This window comes from Euprymna scolopes, chromosome 46 (genome assembly GCF_053919585.1).
Source record: "Euprymna scolopes isolate OS-2025 chromosome 46, ASM5391958v1, whole genome shotgun sequence".
Classification (NCBI taxonomy): domain Eukaryota; kingdom Metazoa; phylum Mollusca; class Cephalopoda; order Sepiida; family Sepiolidae; genus Euprymna; species Euprymna scolopes.
In genome coordinates this window covers 137,976,225-138,003,112 of record NC_136527.1, presented here as the reverse complement: position 1 = coordinate 138,003,112, position 26,888 = coordinate 137,976,225, and the positions used below count along the sequence as shown (strand labels likewise).

At 33.8% G+C, this 26,888-nt stretch overlaps 1 protein-coding gene across 1 annotated transcript; it reads right to left on the bottom strand.

Annotated features, from left to right (window-relative positions):
• Positions 1 to 735: 735 nt before the first annotated feature.
• Positions 736 to 25,757, bottom strand: LOC145271423 (uncharacterized). Its single transcript, XM_080126953.1, has 2 exons — positions 25,516 to 25,757; positions 736 to 3,915 (listed from the first exon to the last, which is right to left on the bottom strand). Exon 2 carries the CDS (start codon positions 2,185 to 2,187, stop codon positions 829 to 831), a length of 1,359 nt encoding a protein of 452 aa, XP_079983079.1. The 5' UTR covers positions 2,188 to 3,915; positions 25,516 to 25,757; the 3' UTR covers positions 736 to 828.
• Between the last annotated feature and the right edge of the window lie 1,131 nt (positions 25,758 to 26,888).

Genomic DNA, 26,888 nt, shown 5'->3' with positions numbered 1-26,888 from the left:
GGGAAGGGCGAATTTTTGTAAAGAATTAATCACGCTTATCAAAAAAAAAATATTAAAAATAAAAAGAAAAAACAACAAATAAAAATATAATACTGCAGAGTTAAAAATTATTTTTTTTAATATATTTTTTTTTGTATCCATTGAAGCCATTCTTAATATGGGGAGGGAAGGGCGAATTTTTGTAAAGAATTAATCACGCTTATCAAAAAAAAATATTAAAAATAAAAAGAAAAAAACAACAAACAAAAATATAATACTGCAGAGTTAAAAATTATTTTTTTTAATATATTCTTTTACTATCCATTGAAGCCATTCTTAATATGGGGAGGGAAGGGCGAATTTTTGTAAAGAATTAATCACGTTTATCAAAAAAAAATATTAAAAATAAAAAGAAAAAACAACAAACAAAAATATAATACTGCAGAGTTAAAAATTATTTTTTAATATATTTTTTTTTTGTATCCATTGAAGCCATTCTTAATATGGGGAGGGAAGGGCGAATTTTTGTAAAGAATTAATCACGTTTATCAAAAAAAATTATTAAAAAGAAAAAGAAAAAACAACAAACAAAAATATAATACTGCAGAGTTAAAAACTATTTTTTAATATATTTTTTTTTTGTATCCATTGAAGCCATTCTTAATATGGGGAGGGAAGGGCGAATTTTTGTAAAGAATTAATCACATGTTTATCAAAAAAAATTATTAAAAATAAAAAAAACAACAAACAAAAATATAATACTGCAGAGTTAAAAATTATTTTTTAATATATTTTATTTTGTATCCATTGAAGCCATTCTTAATATGGGGAGGGAAGGGCGAATGTTTATCATTGTTTTTCTTTTGCGTGTTTTAACATATGTTGTTTCACGTACGATTTATTTGTAAAAGACTTTCCGCAGGTTTCACACGAATATTTTTTGGCGTCGGTGTGCATTTGCGCGTGTCTTCTGAAACTGTTCCGATAAGAAAACTTCGACTCACAGATTTTGCAAGAATATGGCTTTTCACCCGAGTGTTGTCTCATGTGTTCTTTGATGAACGAACTTGTTGCAAAACTCTTGTGACACACGTTACAAGAGAATGGTTTCGCTCCGCTGTGTATACGCTGATGGCTGACGAGATGCGCCTTCAGCGCGAAACATACCTTGCACACGTCACAGACGTGCGGTTTCTCCCCGCTGTGGGTCAGCATGTGTGCCTTCAAGTTCCCCTTCCGCTTGAACGACGAATCGCACTTCAGGCAGGGAAACGGTTTCTCTCCAACGTGCGTAGCGTTGTGGCTCGCCAGCTCGCACTTCCGGGCGAAACTGGCTCCGCAGGTTCCACAAGAATGGGGTTTGTTTCCGGAGTGCTTACGCATATGCGTGATCAGATTCGTCCTATGGGCGAACGACATGTTGCAGAGTTGACATAAAAACGGTTTCTCTCCTGTGTGTATGCGGACATGCTGTTTCAGAACGGAGATCTGAGCAAAGGAGGATGGACATAGGTCACAGGAATATGGTCTCTCCCCGCTGTGAGTTCGCATGTGTTGGACCAGGTGCGACTTTTTTAGAAACGCATAATTGCAAACCTCGCAACTAAACCGCTTCTCGCCGATGTGCATTTGGATATGTTCCTTGAGGTTCGACTTCCGTGCGAAAGCTGTACTGCACTCTTCACACTTATAGGGTTTCTCTCCTGTGTGTTTCCTTTTATGTCTTTTCAAATCCGACTTTAGGGAAAAACAAGAGCCGCACACGTCACAAGCATGTGGCTTTACCCCGGTATGGACCTGCATATGCTGCTTCAGGTTCGACCGTAACGTAAAAGCCGACGTGCACAACAAACACGGAAATGGTTTCTTTTTATCAACATGCACCTGCAGGTGCACCTCCAAGTCATAATTCTGTTCAAAACAGACGCCACAGAATTTGCAGATATACGGCTTCGATTCGGCATGGGTTTGAAGATGTTCGATTAGTTTATTCTCTGCCATGAAAGACATACCGCACACATCACAGGAATATGGTTTCTCTTCGACATGCTCTTGCATGTGTTTCGATAAATCTGACTCTAGTGGAAAACAAAGATAGCACACTTCGCAAGTGAAAGGTTTCATGTCAGCAGGGGATCCCGCGTCCCCTTTTAATGGTGGACCATCTGTAGAATCCGTTTTTTCTGAGCTGTTTTCTGCAGTTTCCATTTTAAAATGAAACAAGGTATGTCTTTATATTAAAAAGAAAAAAAAATGTAGAAATTTTTGGTGCAATGGGGAAAAAGGTGGCTGGTTTATTTTAATGCAGTTTCTGTTTTAAAATTATGTCGTTCAATTAAAAACTAAAAAAAATTTACGATAGATTTTCTTTTTTTTTTTACAAATGTTGGTTTCAAATTAACTAAACAGGATTTTAAGAGTAAGCTTTGATCAAATTTAAAAGATGTAGAAAATTCTTATTAACGTTGTGTGTGTGTGTTCTACTTCCAAATTCACTTGGTGTTTACTAAAAACATTAACAAGTCTCAAAATATCCACAAGTGAAAGGTTTCATATCTGTAGGGGATCCCGTGTCCCCTTTTAATGGCGGACTATCTGTAGAATTCGTTTTTTCTGAGCTGTTTTCCATGGTTTCCATTTTAAAATAAAAAAAGTTTTTTTTCTTTCAATTAAAAAGTAAAAACAATGTAGAAATTTGTGGTGCAATGGGGAAAAAGGTGGCTGGTTAATTTCAATGCGTCAAAAACCAAGCTTTTCTTCTTTCATCATAATCACTCTAACCCCCCCCCCTCATCCTGCCCCAAATGAAAGGAATGTATAATAGGGAATTGTGGGGAGTTGAACAGCAAGATGTCTGTTCACATTACATTTAACTTTCTGCAAGTTAGTACAGTTAGGGAAGCAGGAAACAAGGATGGGATTCCAAAGTCAAACAGTCTGAAGGAATAAACTATTAAAGTAAAAGACTTTCCTGCATCTAAGGACCTCAACAATGAAGGGGTGGGACTTTGCTGCTTGTTGGATTAGTCGGGAGTATATACACAAGTGCTATGAGCTCATCAGAGTAGATTTCATTAAAGTACTTGTAAAACAAGGGATGCACCATGATTATACCACTCTCTGTATAGATTCTCCCAAACTCTCTCTCCCCTGCTCTCGCTCGCTTTCTCGCCGAAGAAAAACTTTTATTTCATCTCTCTCACTCATTCGCTCGCTTTGTACTTTTGTTTAAGCAATTAATTATATTTTTTAAACATAGTTTTTAAAACATTTTTTCAGACATAATTTTTCATGTATTTTATTCAAATATATTTATTTAAACATGTGCAATGTATTACAATTGTCGGCGAAATAAAAATATATGTTTCGTCAATACCATCCACTGGATTCTCAACATTGCGCACATGTACTCTTTTTATTAGTGGGGAGTAAATTTTTACGTTAGGGTTAGGGTTAGGGTTTTCTTTAACGACTTTTAAAGGTGTTCGATTATGCTAATTGAGAAAATCTCATTCATATTTGCAACAACAAGTACTTATAGGGATAACATGACCTGTATTATGCACTGTAATTTATTGGCTGTCAGGTTTGTATGCATGCGTGATAAACAAATCTACTGACACTGCTAATTTTTCTTTTGCATCGTCAGCTGGGTATCCTATTAACGATTATCAGGGATATCCAGTGAGGCAAAAATTGGAGTTGAACCAATAGTGTGGGACCTATTAGATTTGAAACTTTTTTTTTTGGGGGGGGGGGTCTGTCTTGGGGAAGCTCCAAGTCTTGACAAGCTTTTGGAACTAACCTTCACTCCTAATCAGACATCAAATCTGTTGCCAAGATTACTCCCGCTCCAGTTGGAATCCTGCATCACTTCTTAATAGGGAACTATCCGTAGAATTCATTTTTTATAGGCTGCTTTCTATAGTTTCCATTCTGAAACGAAAAAAAAAAAAAGCATATCTTTTAATTAAAAAGTAAAAAAAAAAAAATTTAGAAATTTTTCTTTCTTTTCTTTACAAATGCTGGTTTCAAATCAACCAAACTGGGATTTTAAGAATAAGCTATGGTACTACTTGGCCTTTTGGTCAAGATCAAAGTGTAGTATCTGTTCTTCAGATGTTGCACTTCCATTTCTTGTTCTTTTTCGGTGGAGGAGCAGTCCTTCACGACTGAGACAATTTTTTATTGTTGTACCTTTTCTCCACATTAAAAAACGACCCTGGTGTCTAACTCTGTCCCGTGGGGAGGCATTGTAAATAGGTACAATATGTATTTCGATTAAAAATTAAAAGATTAAAAAGTTTAAACTACACGGGACGTTCTTAAAAAAAAAAACACAGATTTTATAAATGAGCTTTTCTTGGTGATACAATTATACAGTTCACCCGGATCCCCTCTAAATTTGGGCAATTCTAACCTTCCCAACAGAGCTCGAGAAATTACTGCCGACCCCCGTCATTCCCTGATAAAATCTTCGGATCGGCCACGCCCCATGACTAACTTAATTAGGGCCTCCACATGCAGCTATCTAAATTCTTATCAGTGTCAACTTCTCCTCACCGCACGAGGGATTCGCTCTTGACGGCACCAGTCGACATTCTCACGATTCAGTTATTTATTTCATCAATATCATTGATTATCTCTCTATGCCCAAATGATACTCAACCAACATGGTAAATGCGTTCAGTGATGACTGTTAAAATATCTGTTTGTCAGAAAGATTTGCTTTTGCGATGTGGTGAACTTGCATAATTTTTGACCTTGAAGTAGTATTTATTTAGTTCTTTACATCAGGTGACTTCATAGATTATTGAGAAAAGGTTCATGTCAGTAGGAGATCTTACGTCGTCTTTTAACTCTAGACTACCTGTAGAATTTGTTTTTTCTGGGCTCCTCTCCATAGTTTCCTGTCTAAAATAAAAAAAAGTAGTTCTCTCAATGAAAAAGCCAAAAAATATAGAAATTTTCCAATGGATATTTTTTTTTCTCTATATTTATAAAATCATGTTATTACGAATTTTGGTGATTTTAATGGTAGATTGCAATCATGACAAGGCTGACTTTAATTTCAATAGTTCGAATTGAGTTGTCTTCCCTTATTTATAAAACATGGTAGATCAAACCCCTTCATTTTGCTTCCTCATAAAATTTGATTTTCTTAGTTAAAAAAAGAAACAACTACTTGTTCAATTTATGTGATTTTTGGAATATGCCATCTTTGTTCTGTGACAGGTATGTAAATCATAAAGATCTTTCTGCAAATTTATTTATTTTTTTTAAATATTGGGATTTTTAGTTAATTTTCAGCCAACATTTGTAAGAAAGAAAAAATTTAATGGGAAATTTCTACATTTTCTAATTGAAATTTTAAGAACGAGTTTTCGTTAAAAAATACTTTGGTGAAATACGATATACAAATCAATTAAAAAATGTAGAAATTTCCCATTAAATTTTTTCTTTCTTACAAATGTTGGCTGAAAATTAACTAAAAGGGATTTTGTTAAAAACACAAAGTTTAAAAATGAACCTTTCTTTAAAGATATTACTTTGGCACGATTTGGCATAAAATTTCACCGTTTAAATTTTTGACTTTGAAGTAATATTTCTTTCAGTTGCTTAAGTTAGATGACCTTCAGAATAAAATCACGCTTTCTCTTAACGGTTAATTTAAAAAAAAAAAATCTTCTGAACGCTATTAAAAGTTAAATTCTTCACTAGTTTGCAGTTTGGAGACGGAAGCGTTGTTGTGATAAGTGATTTTCTCTACTAATTCGCACTTTTTATTTTTAGATTCAAATATTAATAACTACATTTTATTTCAGTATTTAATTTATGTATTTCTGTTGTATTAAATGCTAGCTTTTTTTTTTTTTTTTTTTCTCGTCCATAAATGTTTATTTACCAAGTTGATCTTAAATATTGTATAATCAATCCATTATATTATCATTTTCAGTCCCCCACCCCTAATTTCTGGCTCCCATCTTATCTTGCAATTACTTATAACATCACCAACTAACTTCGGAAGAAACCCCCCCATCTGCTTTTCTTTTATATCATAAGTTTCTTAAAACGTGACTAGTTAAAGTTCAGAATAAAATCACGCTTTCTCTTAACGGTTAATTTAAAAAAAAAAAAAAAATCTTCTGAACGCTATTAAAAGTTAAATTCTTCACTAGTTTGCAGTTTGGAGACGGAAGCGTTGTTGTGATAAGTGATTTTCTCTACTAATTCGCACTTTTTATTTTTAGATTCAAATATTAATAACTACATTTTATTTCAGTATTTAATTTATGTATTTCTGTTGTATTAAATGCTAGCTTTTTTTTCTCGTCCATAAATGTTTATTTATCTACCGAGTTGATTGCAAAAATAGATTACCTAATTGTACTCATTTTTAGTTCGTGAGAGGGGAATCTATCACCATACTTTCCCATAAACACGTCCGTTGGACTTTTATTAAGTACAATACTTAATAGTTTTTTTTTAATGGAGAGTAGAAAACGCATTGTGGATGCGTTATCGGCAGCTCCTGTTACTCTCGCTTCTTCTTATTTGTCCCTCAGTCCTCATTTTTTAATGAGTGATTTTTCTGACAAAGGGAGAAGAAAAAGCTGTTTTCTAGGTTGGCAGTATTTTGCGTGAACAGTTGGCAGAGTTGGTCGAGATTTTCTGTTTCTATGTCTATCCTTGTAGCCATGTCACTAGTAAGGGTGCTGGAGGTAAACGTTTTGTCTGGGCTGACGTTATCCGCCTGATAGTCAGGGACCCGAACCTTGGATTAACCACTAAGGAGGCTGTCCTATCAGCAGGTGCAAAGTACTGGGGCTGCTGTATTGCCATTTGGTGAATGGAATCTGGACCATGCAGTAGCTTCTGGTGGGGCTTCTCGATGCCATACTAGTGGGTAATTGTTACGGCTTTACCTTATCATTTGCTACAAAAAAAAAAAAAATTCTTCGTTTCTTTTTCTCTCTTAGTTTCCCCTCTCTGTCCAGCTCGAAGTAAATCTGACGACCTAGTCCACAAATTCCAAAATTTCATCATGACACGTTTCAAGAAAAAATACACGATTAAACCCGGTTCTCCAACTTCCAACGTAGACCCCTACTACCATGTCTCCTTCTCCAACATCAGGGGTCTTCGTTCTAACCTTCCAGAGGTTGAAACCCAATTACAGGAGACTAAACCAGACCTTTTATTTTTAAGTGAAACTGGCATTGGACAGGCTATTTCCCTAGATGAGTTTGCAATTACAGGATACTCTAACTTCTAAATCTGACCCCAAAGATCGCCATGGGCATGGAATATGTGCCTATATTAAAGATAGCTTTCCATGTGGGAGGGACATCTCCAGGGAAGATCCTAACTTACCCTATATGTGCTTCCGGGTTGCTTTAGCTCACACTACTGCATTTATATTTACTCTCTATCGCCCCCACAACAGCGGAGTTACTATCTTTCAAAGCATATCTGAGAAAATTGACCAAGTCCTTTCTACTTATCCTTCAGCTAACATTCACGTATGTGGAGACTTCAATGTTCACGACGTCGAATGGTTGACACACTCAAACAAGACCGATGATGAGGGGAGGTTCTGTCATGATTTCTCCATTGCCTATGACCTCACTCAGATTGTTCAGGAACCTACCCGTGTGCCCGATAATGACGGCCAGTATGCGAGCCTACTAGACCTTTTTCTCACAACTTGCCCAGAACTATGTTCAGTTTCTGTTCTGTCGCCTCTTGGATCTTCCGACCACTCTGTTGTATCAATTAAGATAAAAATGAAATGTAATAAGTCCCCAGACGTACCTCTTCATCGTACAGTATATCGATACACTAAGGCTGACTGGGATAGCTTCTGTACATTTATATCTGATCTACCTCTGCATTCCATGTTTAAAAAGGATGTGTCCTCTATAGTATTAGACCTGACTGAATGGTTAATTGTAGGTATTGACCATTTCATACCCTCTAAAAAGTTTCAGCAAAAACCTAACAGCCAGCCATGGTTCTCTCCAGAATGTGCTGCTGCCATTGCGCACAGAAATCACTTTTTCCACTGCTTCAAACGTAATAGATGTATGGAAACTAAAGCCGTTTTCAGGACTGCCAGCAACCACTGTAAGAAAGTAATAAGGAACGCAAGAGAGTTGTATGCTCAATCTGTTAAGTCCAAAGTAGCTGAGCAGCGGCTTGGTTCCCACCAGTTTTGGCAAATAGCAAACAGAATCCTGAACAGAAGCGTGTGCTCCATCCCAACTATTATCAATGGACCTGAGGTAATCTCGTCAGCATCAGACAAAGCCAAACTCTTTGTCAAGAACTTTTCAGCTAATTCTACCCTTTGCGACCAAGACCGCCAACCCCCAATATTTCCTCCTGTATCAGAAAACACGCTATGTGATATACGTACATCTGTACGTGATGTTGCGAAGCTAATCAAAAACCTTGATTCGAGTCTGATGGTATTCCAATTATAGTACTCAAAAAACTTCAACCTGAACTAGCGCCCATACTTACAAAACTATTTAAACGTTGTCTTAAGGAGAATAGTTTCCCATCTCCCTGGAAAATCTCATCAGTATGCCCTGTATTTAAGAATTCAGGTGATCGCTCATCCCCCTCTCAGTACAGGCCAATAAGTCTCCTGTGCGTCATGAGTAAGTTGCTAGAATCTGTGTTAAATACAGAAGTAATCAACCATCTCAACAAAAATAACCTTCTTAGCGACACTCAATATTGTTTCCGTTCTGCTAGATCTACAGCAGATGTCCTTACAGTTATATCGCATAGGATTAGCAAATCTCTCGACGGTGGCAATCTTTCTAGGGCAATTGCTCTTGACATATCAAAAGCCTTTGATAGGGTATGGCATAAAGGTTTACTTCATAAGATCGCTAGCTATGGTATAGCTGGAAAAGTCTTCTCAATTATTAAATCATTTCTTTCTGATAGGTTCATAAGAGTAGTAGTTGAGGGGTAAAAATCAGAAGCTCACAGTATTAATGCCGGTGTCCCTCAGGGATCCATCCTGGGCCCAACTCTTCCTGATCTACATTAATGATCTTCCAAATCATATCCTTACATCATTTGTAGACATTTATGCTGACGACACTTCCATTTATGGTACCACATCTAAGACAGTAAACGACCAAGTTCTCTCTAATTCTCTCTCCTCTGATCTTGAGCACGTAGTACAATGGGGAAAGGAGTGGCTGGTTACTTTTAATGCATCTAAAACCAAGCTTCTCTCTTTACATCATTCATCAACATTCTAATCCACATTTGTCATCAATTGAAATGAATGGCTCCCGTCTTCAAGAGGCCTCAAGTTTTGACAAGCTTCTGGGCTTGACCATTACTCCTGATCTTAAATGGAACACGTATATCAAATCTGTTGCCAAGGCCGCTGGAAAAATGGTGGGATCTTTCTATCGATCCGGTAGATATCTCACTGCTGATGCTATTCTCTATCTATATAAGAGCCAGGTACGTCCAAGGATGGAATACTGTTGCCACATCTGGGCAGGAGCTGCTAGAAAGGACTTGTCCTGCCTTGATAGAGTTCAAAATAGACTTCGTTGCCTCGTAGGAGATGTCTTTTTCTCCTCCTTGCAACCTCTATCTCACAGAAGAGATGTTGCGAGTTTGTCTCTGATGTATCGTTATTTTCATGGAAAGTGTTCAACTGAGCTTCAATCTATGGTCCCCCCCTCGCCAAACTTTCACAAGAAACACTCGTCTAGCTGTAAACACTATCAATAATTTCACCCACTCTTTATCTGTGCCTAAACCTAAACGTAGATTCCATGAACAAAGCTTCTTTCTTAGAACATGCACGCCTGTGGAATTGTCTTCCGTTTTCCTGCTTTCCGGCTGACTACAATATGGTTGTGTTCAAGTCTAAAGTAAATAAGTTCTTGATGAGCCGTTCCATATAAGTTATCAAATTTACCAAATTTTCATTACTAATGATTACTATATTGACCAATTTCTACTGTAACTCTTTAACCCTTATCCTTGAGTGGCCTCTGGGCCTTGATAATGTGGTGATGCCTTTGTAAAAAAAAAAAACCTCATGTCTTGTTAAGAAAAGTTTCATGTCATTGTAGAAGTACTTTCTCAGATTTAATATAAGAATTTTTTAACTAAGATGAAATTAATTCATTTTACGTGAAACACACTTTAGAAATGTTGTCATTTAAGTGTGAAATATTTTGTTATATTTAACTTGACTCCTTAAATGTAGATGCAGAGTAATTCGCCTTTAATTTATCGAGATATTTACATTTGAAAATGTAAAACAAAACAAACATATTCTAGTTCTAGGAAAATATATTTAAATAAATCAACCATTATTAAAAAAATGTCGTACATCGTTTTAGATTCTCAATTTTAATGTTTAATATACAAAAGAAAATTGTGCGCATATGACCTTTATTCATGATAACAGACATTTATTAAAATCTATTATCATATTTTTTAAATCATTGGGGGATCCTACATCTCCTTTTATCTGAAGAATTTGTTGTTTCTGAGTTGCTTTTCTATAGTTCCCTTTCTAAAATGAAACTTGGTTAAAAAACAAAAATGTAGAAATTTTTCAATAGATTTTTTTTCTTCTTTTAAGTAAATGGAATGTTAAGAATAAGTTTTCGTTGAAAAATACTTTTTTTTTGATACGCACAAAAGTGTCAATTTTAGCCATTTTAACCCGAAAGGCACCCCCTAGGGGGGGGGGGGGCAACCGGAGTTTTTCAAAAAAATTCTAAGGCATAGTTATTGAGAAAAGTGCGGACAGATGAACAGACAAGGGCGAATTTACAGGTCCACCCTCTTTTTGTCGGGGGAGGGGGAGAAAAAAAAATTCATCAACTTCAAAATGAGAAATAATTAACTTCAAATTGAAAGTTAATGTTATATAAATAAATCTAATTTTTATTTTTTATTTTTATTTCAAATTTATTATAATCCAAGTTAATTACAGGGGAACTAATTCAAAATGAATCAATCGACTTCAAAATTGAAAAATACTTCAGTCAAATACGATATATTTCGTCAATTCGTGGCTGTGAAATGAATCGAACCGGAAGTTCAGTTTTATCAACAGAACAGATTCGCAGTAACGGTTAAAAAAATATATTTATTTTATTTAATATTTTAATAATTCGCGAGGTAAATTTATTTCAATAACATAAAAACATACCTCGACTCTAAAGATGATGTTGTCTGAAAATTTCAAATAAATTGGTAACGTAGAAATAGGGTTTTATTCTTTTAGAACGAACCAACATTTACATTTTTATATATATAGATAATATAAAAATAGATAGAAACTCCACGGATTAAGGACTATCCACTTATCAAGTGTCTCCTTTTCAGATTAAATATGTTTTTAACTCTTTTCAAAGTGTTTTTTAACATGTTTTATTAACTGTTTGCTCGTACATATAATATATATATATATATATATATATATTTATGTTTATTTATTTATTTTTTGTTTAAATAAGTGTCATTCTATACACTAAATTTTATGCTAAGGCTTGAAAGAATAAACATTCAATTTCTTTGGTTAAAAAAAAAAATATTCTTACATTAAACTTTTAATGTTTAAATAATTTGTCTTTTTATTTAAAAACAAAATATTGGTTGAAATGACATTAAAAGATTATTGGTGAGTAAAACCATAATCAGCAAAAGATAAGTGTTTTCTTATTTCTAGACAAATACAATTTTTCTTAATCTGACATTTCATTTCAATCATTTGAAAATAAACAAATTTAAAAAAAATGATTAAAAATGATTTTAAAAAAATGAATGCTAAGAAGAAAAAAAATGACAGCATCTTAGTTGCCAGCTCGACAGTTTTCTTTGGTTTTTTTTTTTAAAAATGCAATTTTTTTTTTTCTTTTTCATTTTGTTATTAGTCATCTAATGTTTTAGTCAAGCATCTCATTTCAACTTTTAATAATAAAACAAGGCCGATAGCCATTAGTCGCGTGCTCTCGTGTAATGAATGAATGCGTGAATGTAGGATTGACATGAAATTCTTAATTTCAATTTAAAAAAAATGTAGACATTTCCCATTAAATTTTTTCCTCTCCTACAAATGTTGGCATATTTAAACAGAAATATTATTATCAACTTAATGGGATTTTGTTAAAAACAAGTTTTAAAAATGAACTTTTCTTTAAACTTCGGCATGATTTGGCATAAAATTTCACTGTTTCAATTTTTGACCTTTTTTTTTACATGGGCGTCACCACTTATCAAGGCCGATCGGCCACTCAAGGATAAGGGTTAAAGAGTGTAGAGTAGTCAAAAGCACAATATAGTAATCGATAGTAATGGAAGTTCGGTAAATTTGTTAACTTAAGTGGAACGGCTCATCAGAAACTTGTTCATGTTGGACTTGAAGACAACCATATTGTAGTCAGCTGGAAAGCAGGAAAACGGAAGACAATTCCACAGGCGTGCAGTTCTAAGAAAGAAGCTTTGATCATGGAATCTATGTTTAGGTTTAGGTGCAGATAAAGAGTGGGGAAAATTATTGATAATGTTTTTTCAGCTAGTCTAGCGTTTCTTGTGAAAATTTGGCGAGGAGGGACCATAGATTGAAGCTCAGTCGAACACCTTCCATGAAAATAACGATACAGCAGAGATATACTCGCAACATCTCTTCTGTGAGATAGAGGTTGCAGCGAAGAGAAAAGGACATCTCCCACCAGGCCATGAAGTCTATTTTATCAGCCAGGTATTTTTTAGTGCTGTTGCCAATGATCTTTATGGATAAACTAAAGGCAGCAAAGACAGAATTCCATTCTTAACATGGGGAGGGTATCGTTTAAGTTATTTCGGGGGCACTTCTGCAGCTGAATATTATTACCAGACTTTGTTTATTCATTGCAACATAGAATCTATCAGATGAGTTACTACTATATTATAGACAGTTGGAAAGCAGGAAAACGGAAGACAATTCCACAGGCGTGCAGTTCTAAGAAAGAAGCTTTGATCATGAATGTTTAGGATAAGGCACAGATAACGAGTGGGGAGAATTATTGATAGTGTTTTCAGCTAGACGAGTGTTTCTTGTGAAAGTTTGGCGAGGGGAGGGACCATAGATTGAAGCTCAGTCGAACACTTTCCATGAAAATAACGATAAAGCAGAGACAAACTCGCAACATCTCTTCTGTGAGAAAGAGGTTGCAGCGAAGAGAAAAGAACATCTCTTATGAGGCCACGAAGTCTATTTTGAACTCTATCAAGGCAGGACAAGTCTTTTCTAGCAGTTCCTGCCCATATGTGGCAACAGTATTTCATCCTTGGATGTATCTGGCTCTTATATAGATAGAGAATTGCATCAGCAGTGAGATATCTACTGGATCGATAAAAGGATCCGACCATTTTTCCAGCGGCCTTGGCAACATATTTAATGTACGTGTTCCATTTCAGATCAGGAGTAAAGGTCAAGCCCAGAAGCTTGTCAAAACATGAGGCCTCGTCAAGATGAGAGCAATTCATTTCAATTAATGCCAGATGAGGATCAGAACGTTGATGATGTAAAGATAGAAGTTTGGTTTTAGATGCATTAAAAGTAACCAGCCACTCTTTTCCCCATTGTACTACGTGATCAAGATCAGAGGAGAGAGAATTGAAGAGAACTTGGTCGTTTACTGTCTTAGATGTGCTACCATAAATGATAGTGTCGTCAGCATAACTGTCTACAAATGATGTAAGGATGTGATTTGGAAGATCATTAATGTAGATCAGGAAAAGAGTTGGGCCCAGGATGGACCCCTGAGGGACACCAGCATTAATACTGTGAGCTTCTGATTTTTACCCCTCAACTACTACTCTTATCAGAGAGAAATGATTTAATAATTGAGAAGATATTTCCAGCTATACCATAGCTAGAGATCTTAAAACTACATAAAAATCTATATGTCGACTATTTTAAACAAGCACCAAATGTATATATATATAAGACATTGTTCCTATTTACAATGCCTCCCCACGGGACAGAGTTAGACACCAGGGTCGTTTTTTTAACGTGGTGAAAAGGTACAAAAATAAAAATTGTCTCAGTCGTGAAGGATTTCTCCTCCACTGACAGAGAACAAGAAATTGAAGTGCAACATCTGAAGAACAGATGGTATTTATTTGCTCCCCCACCGAGCAAATTAGGCACAAGGCCGATTTTTAATGTGAGGAGTGAAGGGAGGGGGAAGGGAAAAAGGGGACCAGCTCCCGAGAGGTGGGAAATGGGAGCTGGTTAATGGTCAGGCATGTGGGGTTGCCCCCACATCTGGTCTTTGCTAGTCATAGCTAGGCATAGCTTGCAGCATCTGTTGGAACAGATACTACACTTTGATCTTGGCCCGAAGGCCAAGTGTTGTATGTTCTCTTATATATATAACAGATTGTTTCATAAATATATTTGGCACTCATGCACTTATGTTACCATACTGAAATAATGTTAATATTTAGAAAGCCATTCTTAGTATGGTAATCAAGTAAATTTATGAAATGGCAAAAATATGTGTGCTTGCGCATATAACAATAGCCACCAATTATAACAAATATCGGCAAAACTACTTATTTGCAGAAAATTTAAATGCAATATTCGCTTTCAGCATACCCGAAAGTTTTTTAAGGTAGGTTTTGTGTTGGTCTACTAGGTCACAATTACCAAATAAACAAACTCCCCTAAGAAAATCGAGAATGCCCTGGAAAAAAAAAAAAGGTGGCCATAATGTGCGTGCTTATTTTTATTATGGTGGGATCTTTCTATCGATCCGGTAGATATCTCACTGCTGATGCAATTCTCTATCTACAGGGTGGCCGAAAAGTCCCAGGACACTCTATTTTTATTTTAATGCTGTTAAATATGATTGATTTTAATATTCTAATGTTGTTAAAACAATTTATTTCATTTATTTTTTCAGGTTATGACTGACATCAGAGTATTTACTGTTTGTTTCATTAAAAAATACTGTGTTTTATTAAAAATACATGTATAGTGTCCTGGGACTTTTCGGCCACCCTGTATATAAGAGCCAGGTACGTCCAAGGATGGAATACTGTTGCCACATCTGGGCAGGAGCTGCTAGAAAGGACTTGTCCTGCCTTGATAGAGTTCAAAATAGACTTTGTAGCCTCGTAGGAGATGTCCTTTTCTCTTCCTTGCAACCTCTATCTCACAGAAGAGATGTTGCGAGTTTGTCTCTGATGTATCGTTATTTTCATGGAAAGTGCTTGACTGAGCTTCAATTTATGGTCCCCCCTCGCCAAACTTTCACAAGAAACACTCGTCTAGCTGTAATTTTCATTAATATAGAAAAGTGGTACCCAATTTTTTGAAACTATAATTTCTTCCTTGTTTCCTGGAATTTTAAAGGTTATTTTCGTTTTCAGCAAGCCTAGTTTTTTTTTTTTAAATTAGTTTTTTTAAAGGGCGGAAAGATGCTGCACTTTCACCTAACAATTTAAGAAACAAAAACATGGTATGTATTGATCCGCGCAATTTTTAAATAGTATTTTCAAGTTTAATTACATTTTTATGATATGTGTTTTTGATTGTTGTATTACTGTACACATAGATTCGAAAAAGTTGTCAAAAAACAAATATATAACAAATAAACGTTATCAGAGGCAAGATAAGTTATTTTTCTACCAAACTGGATATATTTTCGTGTTTTTATTCAATGTAACATGTTTATTCAGCTCGAAAAACATGCAGTGTTTACCGATGTATTGAAAAATTCAAAATGGCGGCCGATTCTCTCTCGGAGAGGGTAAGTTTGGGAAAAGGTGTTATAAATAATAAACTAGACAAAATACTGTTAGAAATTCGCTCAATATATATTACCGTGACATAGGTTGACATATATTCGGTGTTTTTTAAATAGTATTTTGTCTAGTTAAACACCATGTTTTTCGAGCTGAATAAATATGTTACATTTAATAAAAACACTAAAAATATATCCAGTTTGGTAGAAAAGTAACCTATCTTGCCTTTGATAACATTTATTTGTTATATATTTGTTTTTTGACAACTTTTTCGAATCTATGTGTACAGTAATACAAACCCGTGTTTTTTATTAAATTGCTAGGTTAAAGTATAGAATAGTTACAAAACACCCACCCCCTCCTCATGTTAAGAATGGCTTTCTAAATAATAACGTTATTATTTCGGCACGGATGAATAAGTGCACGAGTACCGAGTTCCATTACAGAAGCGCTGATTTAATTTGAATAAAATAAAATACGCATCAAGTGCGCTTGAAAGCCAAATCACAACGTAATATTATGAAAATAAACAAATATTTTAATTGTTTGAAATTTATAACATAAATATATTTCAGAGGTATACTCCATCTTCAGTATTTTGTTTTTTTTTTTTTCTTTTCTTTTCTTCTTTCTTGCCATTTTGTAAAGTTGGAGAAAGAAAAGTGTGTTTGTAAAGAGCCGCGCGTTGTATATCAGCGGTTGTATTTTGAAATGTTTGAATAGTACGTACGCAAGAATAAAAAAAGATGAAATGTAATAAGTCCTCAGACATACCTCTCCATCGTACAGTATATCGTTACACTATGGCTGATTGGGATAGCTTCCATACATTTGTATTGGATCTACCTCTGCGTTCCATGTTTAAAAACAATGAAATGCGACGTTTTGAAACCTCACCAATACACACAATGTGTTTAATGGTGAAACAAAAACTCAAGAAACTGTAATTTTGTTGATATTTTGACAAAGACGTCGTCGTAGTCGCCATCATAATAAAAAAAAAATGAACTTCCATCATGGGTTTCCATATAGAAACGTTGTTTTAATTTGAATAAAATAAAATAAACAAATATTTTACTTGTTTGAAATTTATAACATAAATATACTTTGGAGTCAAACAAACAAAAAAAAAATCAAATATATAACCATGGCTCTATATTGCGAGTGAAACAGTAGCATTTGTGAGTGATTTTTCAAAGTGATGACTAGAAATAATGAAACGCTTATCTTTTGGTGATTGTATTTCTTTTACTGACAATCTTTCAAAGTTCAATATTGAATGAAAAATATCTTTTCAACTTTTTGTTTTATTAAAACAAAGTTAAATTATTTAAATAATAAAAGTTTAATAGAATAATCAGGGCTCTACATTGCAAGTGAAACAGTAGCATTTGTGAATGATTTTTCAAAATGGCGACTAGAGATAATGAAACGCTTATCTTTTGGCGATTGTATTTCTTTTACTGACAATCTTTCAAAGTTCAATATTGAGTGAAAAATATCTTTTCAACTTTTTGTTTTATTAAAACAAAGTTAAATTATTTAAATAATAAAAGTTTAATAGAATAATCAGGGCTCTATTGCAAGTGAAACAGTAGCATTTGTGAATGATTTTTCAAAATGGCGACTAGAGATAATGAAACGCTTATTTTTTGGCGATTGTATTTCTTTTACTGACAATCTTTCAAAGTTCAATATTGAATGAAAAATATCTTTTCAACTTTTTGTTTTATTAAAACAAAGTTAAATTATTTAAACAATAAAAGTTTAATAGAATAATCAGGGCTCTATTGCAAGTGAAACAGTAGCATTTGTGAATGATTTTTCAAAATGGCGACTAGAAATAATAAAACGCATATCTTTTGGCGATTGTATTTCTTTTACTGACAATCTTTCAAAGTTCAATATTGAATAAAAAATATCTTTTCAACTTTTTGTTTTATTAAAACAAAGTTAAATTATTTAAATAATAAAAGTTTAATAGAATAATCAGGGCTCTATTGCAAGTGAAACAGTAGCATTTGTGAATGATTTTTCAAAATGGCGACTAGAAATAATGAAACGCTTATTTTTTGGCGATTGTATTTCTTTCACTGACAATCTTTCAAAGTTCAATATTGAATGAAAAATATCTTTTCAGCTTTGTTCATTTTATTAAAACAAAGTTAAATTATTTAAATAATAAAAGTTTAATAGAATAATCAGGGCTCTATTGCAAGTGAAACAGTAGCATTTGTGAATGATTTTTCAAAATGGCGACTAGAGATAATGAAACGCTTATTTTTTGGCGATTGTATTTCTTTCACTGACAATCTTTCAAAGTTCAATATTGAATGAAAAATATCTTTTCAACTTTGTTCATTTTATTAAAAAAAAAGTTAAATTATTTAAACAATAAAAGTTTAATAGAATAATCAGGGCTCTATTGCAAGTGAAACAGTAGCATTTGTGAATGATTTTTCAAAATGGCGACTAGAAATAATAAAACGCATATCTTTTGGCGATTGTATTTCTTTTACTGACAATCTTTCAAAGTTTTCCACTACTAACGATTACTACAATATTGTCCCGTTGATTACTGTATCCTCCAGGGTTTTACGTTGCAAATGAAACAGTCGTATTCGAGAGTGATCTTGCAAATGAAACGCTTATTTTTTGGCAATTGTATTTCTTTTACTGACAATCTTTCAAAGTTTTCCACTACTAACGATTACTACAATATTGTCCCGTTGATTACTGTATCCTCCAGGGTTTTACGTTGCAAATGAAACAGTCGTATTCGAGAGTGATTTTGCAAATGAAACGCTTATCTTTTGGCGATTGTATTTCTTTTACTGACAATCTTTCAAAGTTTTCCACTACTAACGATTACTACAATATTGTCCCGTTGATTACTGTATCCTCCAGGGTTTTACGTTGCAAATGAAACAGTCGTATTCGAGAGTGATTTTGCAAATGAAACGCTTATTTTTTGGCGATTGTATTTCTTTTACTGACAATCTTTCAAAGTTTTCCACTACTAACGATTACTACAATATTGTCCCGTTGATTACTGTATCCTCCAGGGTTTTACGTTGCAAATGAAACAGTCGTATTCGAGAGTGATTTTGCAAATGAAACGCTTATCTTTTGGCGATTGTATTTCTTTTACTGACAATCTTCCAAAGTTCAATATCCCGGACTGCATCAATAACCGGCTGATGAAGATGCAACTCCCGCTCAGTAAGGGAAGAACCGCTACACTGATCAGCGCCTACGCACCAACCATGACTAACCCCAAAGATATCAAGGACCAGTTTTATGAAGATCCGGAAAGCCTCATCTCCGCTGCTCCGCAGAGAGAGTAGTTCAATGCCCGCGTTGGCACTGACCCTTCCACTTGGGACCGGGTCCTTGGCTACCATGGAGTGGGAAAGTGCAATAGCAATGGCCTACGGCTGCTCAGCTTCTGCGTTGCACACGACTTTTCCATCACCAACACCATGTTCCGCCTATCCACCCGTAGCAAGACATCGTGGATGCACTCACGCTCCCAGCACTGGCATTTGATCGACTACATTATCATCAGGGCAAGGGACAGGAGAGATGTAAGGTTGACCAAGGTTGTGTGTGGTGCTGACTGTTGGACAGACCACCGCCTGATCATATCCAAAATGTGCCTCTACATCCAACCCAAGAGGCGGCTTCAGGGTCAGAAAGTCACAAAGCGCCTTGACGTGGAGAAACTGAAAAGTCCAGATGTCATCCATGAGCTACAGGAAGCAATCAACGACAAGCTATCTGTCCCCCTTACCATCTCTGACACTATTAAAGATCAGTGGGCACACCTCAGAGACTCCACCTACTCCATCGCTCTCGAAATCATTGGACCGAAGAAAAAGAAGCACCAAGACTGGTTTCATGAAAATGACTGAGATTCAACCCCCTCCTAGAGGAGAAACTCCAACTTCTCCATGCACATCAGAGTGACCCTAAGTGCTTCGCAAAGAAAGCTGCCTTCATCAACATCCGAAGCAAGGTGTAGGCCAGACTCTGCTCCATGTTCATTTTATTAAAAAAAAAAGTTAAATTATTTAAACAATAAAAGTTTAATAGAACAAAATACTTTTTTTTAAAACAAAGGCTGTTTAAAAAACATCTGAAGAAATTAGAATGTTTATATCTTCAAGTATCAACATAAAATATGTTGTATATTAAAAATTACACTTATTTTTTGGCGATTGTATTTCTTTTACTGACAATCTTTCAAAGTTTTCCACTACTAACGATTACTACAATATTGTCCCGTTGATTACTGTATCCTCCAGGGTTTTACGTTGCAAATGAAACAGTCGTATTCGAGAGTGATTTTGCAAATGAAACGCTTATCTTTTGGCGATTGTATTTCTTTTACTGACAATCTTTCAAAGTTTTCCACTACTAACGATTACTACAATATTGTCCCGTTGATTACTGTATCCTCCAGGGTTTTACGTTGCAAATGAAACAGTCGTATTCGAGAGTGATTTTGCAAATGAAACGCTTATTTTTTGGCGATTGTATTTCTTTTACTGACAATCTTTCAAAGTTTTCCACTACTAACGATTACTACAATATTGTCCCGTTGATTACTGTATCCTCCAGGGTTTTACGTTGCAAATGAAACAGTCGTATTCGAGAGTGATTTTGCAAATGAAACGCTTATCTTTTGACAATTGTGTTTCTCTCACTGAGAATTTTCCAAAGCTCACTAATGAGTTAAAAATATCTTTTCAACGTTTTTTTTTTTTTACTAAAACGAACAAAGTGATAAAATTCAGTATATATTTAGAATTACACTTATTAAAAAAAAAAAAAAAAAAAAAACACAGAAAAATCACAGAACGGAGATGCCATATTCTAAAAATCATAATTTGGCTATTAACTTTTCTATTTGGCTAGTAAACGTATTTCTTTCACTGACAATCTTCCAAAGTTCAATATTGAATGAAAAATATCTTTTCAACTTTGTTCATTTTATTAAAAAAAAAAAAGTTAAATTATTTAAACAATAAAAGTTTAATAGAACAAAATACTTTTTTTTAAAACAAAGGCTGTTTAAAAAACATCTGAGGAAATTAGAATGTTTATATCTTCAAGTATCAACATAAAATATGTTGTATATTAAAAATTACACTTATTAAAAAAAAAACAAAAGAACAGAAAAATCAAGCGTAGTCCTAGGTGTATCAGAATTTTTGTAGGAATTTTTTACACCCACCTAGCTGCGAATAAAATATTAAAAAAAAACTCGTAATTTCTCTTTTAAAAGCGGGTTGTTTATTTTCTTTATGGATTATACTTCCAAAATAAACTATTAAAGTTGTTTTAAAAGTAACAGAAATATTATTTTTTATTTTTTCAAAAACAGTAATGAATTTTACGAACCCAATATTTGATTGATGCATTGCTACACCGTAATCACGGGATTAAAATTTTAGCAGACGAAAAATTGGGAGACAAGAGTCAAGAGTTCCGAACTTTTAGAAACACCCGTGTGTGTATGACGTGCAAAGATAAAATAAACAGCATAAATAAAGTGTAGTATCTGTTCTTCAGGTGCTGCACTAGCAGTATCAGAATTTTTGTAGGAATTTTTGACACCCCTAACACGAAACTGCGAATACAATATAAAAATCTTGTAATTTCTCTGTTAAAAGTGGGTTATTTATTTTCTTTATGGATTATACTTCCAAAATAAACTATTACAGTTGTTTTAAAAGTAATAAAAATATTTTTTTTTTTTTAAAACAGTAATGAATTTTCCGAACTCAATATTTTTCAATTTTTAAATTTTAAAAATCTATCAAAATTTTTCTATTGATTCTATTTTTACGATATTTTCAGGGTCAATGTGAAATTTTATGTTCTTTCCAATAAACCGAATATAATATTTTAGACAAACGTTTTTTTTTAAATTCACGCCCCCCCAAGTGTCACCCATTTTCAACTTTCTCTTAAAAAGTAAATAATTAATTTATGTCGTGGAGTTTTATATATCACAAATTGAAGAGAAAAGGTCAATAAATAATATATTCAAATTTAAAACAAAAAAAAAATCGCTTTTTTAGAAATTTACCTGTAAAGTCCGAAGTTTAAAACCTTATTTTATAAGAACACATTGTTTCTTTTTGTCTTTTTTTTTTTTTAATGAAACCTTGGTCCTTGCTCCTTTAATTGAAAAAAAAATTAGGGCTTGAATTACATTTTTCGAGGAGTTATAAGCTTAGAAAGATAGGGGGTCGAATAATTCACGCCTCTCATTTTGAAATGTCTATTAAAAAGTAAATAATTAATTTATGTCGTGGAGTTTTATATATCACAAATTGAAGAGAAAAGGTCAATAAATAATATATTCAAATTTAAAACAAAAAAAAAAAATCGCTTTTTTAGAAATTTACCTGTAAAGTCCGAAGTTTAAAACCTTTTTAAAAAAAAAAAAACACATTGTTTTGTTTTTTGTTTTTTTTTTAATAAAACCTTGGTCCTTGCTCCTTTAATTGAAAAAAAAAATTAGGGCTTTAATTACATTTTTCGAGGAGTTATAAGCTTGGAAAGATGGGGTGGAATTATTCACTATTTTCACGAAATTTCTGACACTGCTAGTGCTGCACTAGGTGTATCAGAATTTTTGTAGGAATTTTTGACACCCCTAACACGAAACTGCGAATAAAATATAAAAATGTTGTTTATTTTCTTTATGGATTATACTTCCAAAATAAACTATTAAAGTTGTTTTAAAAGTAATAGAAATATTATTTCAAAAATAGTAATGAAATCAATTGAATTTTACGAGTTCAGTATTTTTCAATTTTTAAACTTTAAAAATCTATCAAAATTTTTCTATTGATTCAATTTTTACGATATTTTCCGGGTCAATGTGAAATTTTATGCTCTTTCCAATAAACCGAAAATAATATTTTAGACAAACGTCTTTATTTTTAATTCACCCCCCCATTTTAAAATGTCTATTAAAAAGTAAATAATTTATTCACCAAAGTTTTATACATCACAAATTGAAGATAAAAGATCAATAAATAATATATTCAAATTTAAAACAAAAAAAGAAGTGTTTTTTAGTAATTTACCTATAAAGTCCGAAGTTTAAAACTTAAATTTACCTGTAAAGTCCGAAGTTTTAAACTTAAAAAAAAAAAAAAAACACATTTGTTTGTTTTTTGTTTTTGTTTAATGAAACCTTAGTCCTTGCTCCTTTAATTGAAAAAAAATTAGGTCTTGAATTACATTTTTCGAGGAGTTACAAGCTTGGAAAGACAGGGGGTGGAATTATTCAATATTTTTCACAAAATTTCTGACACACCTATTGATGCGCATACTCGTCACAGAACGAAGATGTCATATTCTAAAAATCATGTAGGTTTGGACAGTAACTTTTCTATTTGGCTAGTAAACGAAAATATTTAGTTGTCGGGTTTGTATTACTGTACACATAGACTCGAAAAAGTTGTCAAAAACAAATATATAACAAATAAATGTTATCAAAAGCAAGATAAGTTACTTTTCTACCAAACTGGATATATTTTTCGTGTTTTTATTCAATGTAACATGTTTATTCAGCTCGAAAACATACAGTGTTTACCGATGTATTGGAAAATTCAAGATGGCGTCTGATTCTCTCTTTAACACGGTAAGTTTGGGAAAAGGTGTTATAAATAAAAACCCACATAAAATACTGTTAAAAACTCGCTCAATATATGTTACCGTGACATAGGTTGACATATATTCGTCGGGTTTTTAATAGTATTTTGAATAGTTTTTTATTTATAACACCTTTTTCCAAACCTACGGTGTTAAAGAGGCTGTGAGACGCCATCTTGAATTTTCGAATACATCGGTAAACACTATATGTTTTTCGAGTTGAATAAATATGTTACATTGAATAAAAACACAAAAAATATATCCAGTTTGGTAGAAAAGTAACTTATCTTGCCTTTGATAACATTTATTTGTTATATATTTGTTTTTTGACAACTTTTTCGAATCTATGTGTACAGTAATACAAACCCTAAGTTACTTTTCTATCTTACTGGGAAGGTTTTTAGTGTTTTACAAAGTTCAAAAGGGTACGCGACCAGAAAAAAAATGTATTTGTTACGCGGCCATTTATTTTTTTTTTTTGTAGTCGCATACTTTTTGAACTTGCTTGTTTTTCGAACCGAATAAACATTTTACATTAAATAAAAACACTAAAAGCTATCCAGTTAGGTAGAAGAGTAATTTATCTTGCCTTTGGTAACGTTTGTTTGTTATACATTTGTTTATTTATCAGTTTTTCAAAGGACTGTGGACAGTAAAACATATCAGACGTCATTATGTCAGCACGGTACCTTAAAGTACAGAATAGTTACAAAACATCCTCCTCTCCCCATGTTAAGAATGGCTTTCTAAATAACGTAATAATTTCAGCACGGTACCTTCTCACAAAAGTACCATCTTTTGTTTATTAAATTGTTAGGTGAAAGTACAGAATAATTATCAAACATCCTCCCCATGTTAAGAATGGCTTTCTAATTAATAACGTTATTTCAGCATGGTAACATAAGTGCATAAGTACCATCTGTTGTTTATTAAAATGTTAGGTGAAAGTACAGATTAGTTACAAAACACCCTCCCCTCCCCATGATAAGAATGGCTTTCTAAATGACGTAATTGTTTCAGCACGGTAACTTCTCTGCATAAGTACCATCTTTAGATATTAAATTGTTAGGTGAAAGTACAGAATAGTTACAAAACACCCTCCCCATGTTAAGAATGGCTTTCTAATTAATAACGTTATTTCAGCACGGTAACATAAGTGCACAAGTATCATCTGTTGTTTATTAAATTGTTAGGTGAAAGTACAGAATAGTTACAAAACAACCCCCCCCCCCATGTTAAAAATGACTTTCTAAATAATAACATTATTATTTCAGCACGGTACTTTCATTGCATAAGTACCATTTATTAAATTGTTAGGTACAGAATAATTACAAAACAGTACTCTCCCCTCCTCATGTTAAGAATGGCTTTCTAAATAACAACGTTATTTATTTCATGCACAAGTACCGACGATTTTCTTTTTGTCCAACAATCGAGAAAGCCGTTTTTAACACTGGGGGATGCTGACCTTGAAGATAACAGTCAATTTTTTTTTTCTTAATTTGTACGACCTGCCCCAGCGTAGTATACCCCCCCCAACCGCCCTATGTTAAGAATGGGTTTCGGAATAACCCCTCCCCAGGTTAAGAACGGCTTCCGAGGTTGGGGTGGTGGTGTTTAGGTTCACCTCCACAATGTTCTTCTAACTGACGACTATGCTGAATACGGAAATCTCATTGAATTTTTGCAGAAATAATTAGTTATCGAGATATAAAAAGTTGTATTATGCATTGTATTCTTTGGCGGCCATCTTTTACGCGCGTGAGCGCGCAATAAACAAACCTACGCGAGTAACAAAGATGGCCGCCAAAGAATACAATAAAACAACTTCTTATATATCGATAGCTACTTATTGCTGCAAAATTTCAATGCGATTTCCGTATTCAGCATAGTTGAAAACCTATAAAAGTCGTCATTTAAAGGAAAATTGTGGAGGTGGTGGAGTGGTGGAGGTGGACCTAATCTAAAAAAGAAATCCCGCCGTTATTAACATGGGGAGGTCAGGAGTATTTACGCTGGGTTTTTATAAATAATAATAATAATTTTTTTTTTCCAACTCACCTTTTTCTTTTTTTAAAAACCAAAGTCGACCATTTCAACAGAAAAGGGAAAACGATTTCATTAAAAAAAAAAAAAATTAATAAAAAAAAAAAAAAAAGGTCGATTTAGAGGGGGGGGGCTTTTAAATACAGAAATGTCAAAGGGTTAAAAAAAAAAAAAAAAAATAGAGAAAACGAATTTATGGCAATTATTTTTCAAGCAAAGAGGGTTCACTTTGCTTCGAACAACAAAGGAATAATCTAGAACCGGTGATAGGCCACGTTTTGTCCCTCCTAATTAAAAGGCCGTTCATTTTTACGCGGCAATTTTTCGTATTAGGTTGGTGCAAAAATAATGCCTTTTTTTTTGTTGTTGTTGTTTTTTTACATAGGCATCTCCACTTATTAAGGCCAAGAGGCCACTCGAGGATAAGGGTTAAAGAGTGTACAGTAGACAATTGGACACTATAGTTAACCGTTAGTAATGGAAATTCGCTAAATTTGAAAACTTATATGGAACGGCTCATCAAGAACTTGTTTACGTTAGACTTGAACACAACCATATTGTAGTCAGCTGGAAAGCAGGAAAATGGAAGACAATTCCATAGGCGTGCAGTTCTAAGAAAGAAGCTTTGCTCATGGAATCTACGTTTAGGTTTAGGCTCAGATAAAGAGTGGGGGGAATTATTGATCGTGTTTTCTGCTAGACGAGTGTTTCTTGTGAAAGTTTGGCGAGGACATTGGAGATTGGAGCTCAGTCGAGTACCTGCCATGAAAATAACGATAAAGCAGAGACAAACTCGCAACATCTCTTCTGTCTGTGAGAAAGAGGTTGCAGCGGAGAGAAAAGGACATCCCGTTCGAGACTACGAAGTCTATTTTGAACTCTGTTGTCCAGGCAAAAAATTAACCCTTTCAACATTATATGAAAAGTAGGTATTTATTTGCTTCCCCAGGAAAGTAAATTAGACATAAGGTCGTTTTTTAATGTGTGTGAGTGTGTGTGTGGTGGGGCAGCTCTCCCCAAAAAGGGCACTCTGACAGGGTCCAAATACATAGCAATTGTCTGATATGAAGGGTTTCCCCTACATTGACCAAACCGGGTTTGTATTACTATACACATCGATTCGTATTCTGCTGACCATGGTGAGTTTGAGAAAATGAGTTAAAAATAAAAAAAACTATACAGAATACAAACCCTTTCAGCATTATATGAAAGTAACTACCCTCTTGGAACTGTTTAATTTTTTTTTTATTCTAATTCTTCCAACTGTTTAATTTTGAAAAAAAAAAATCTTCGGGTTTGTATTACTGTACACATAGATTCAAAAAAGTTGTCAAAAAACCCCAAATATATAACAAATAAATGTTATCAAAAGCAAGATAAGATACTGT

Bases quoted from the DNA above. Each gene is read 5' to 3' on its own strand.
- LOC145271423 (XM_080126953.1), bottom strand. From the start codon at position 2,187: ATGGAAACTGCAGAAAACAGCTCAGAAAAAACGGATTCTACAGATGGT.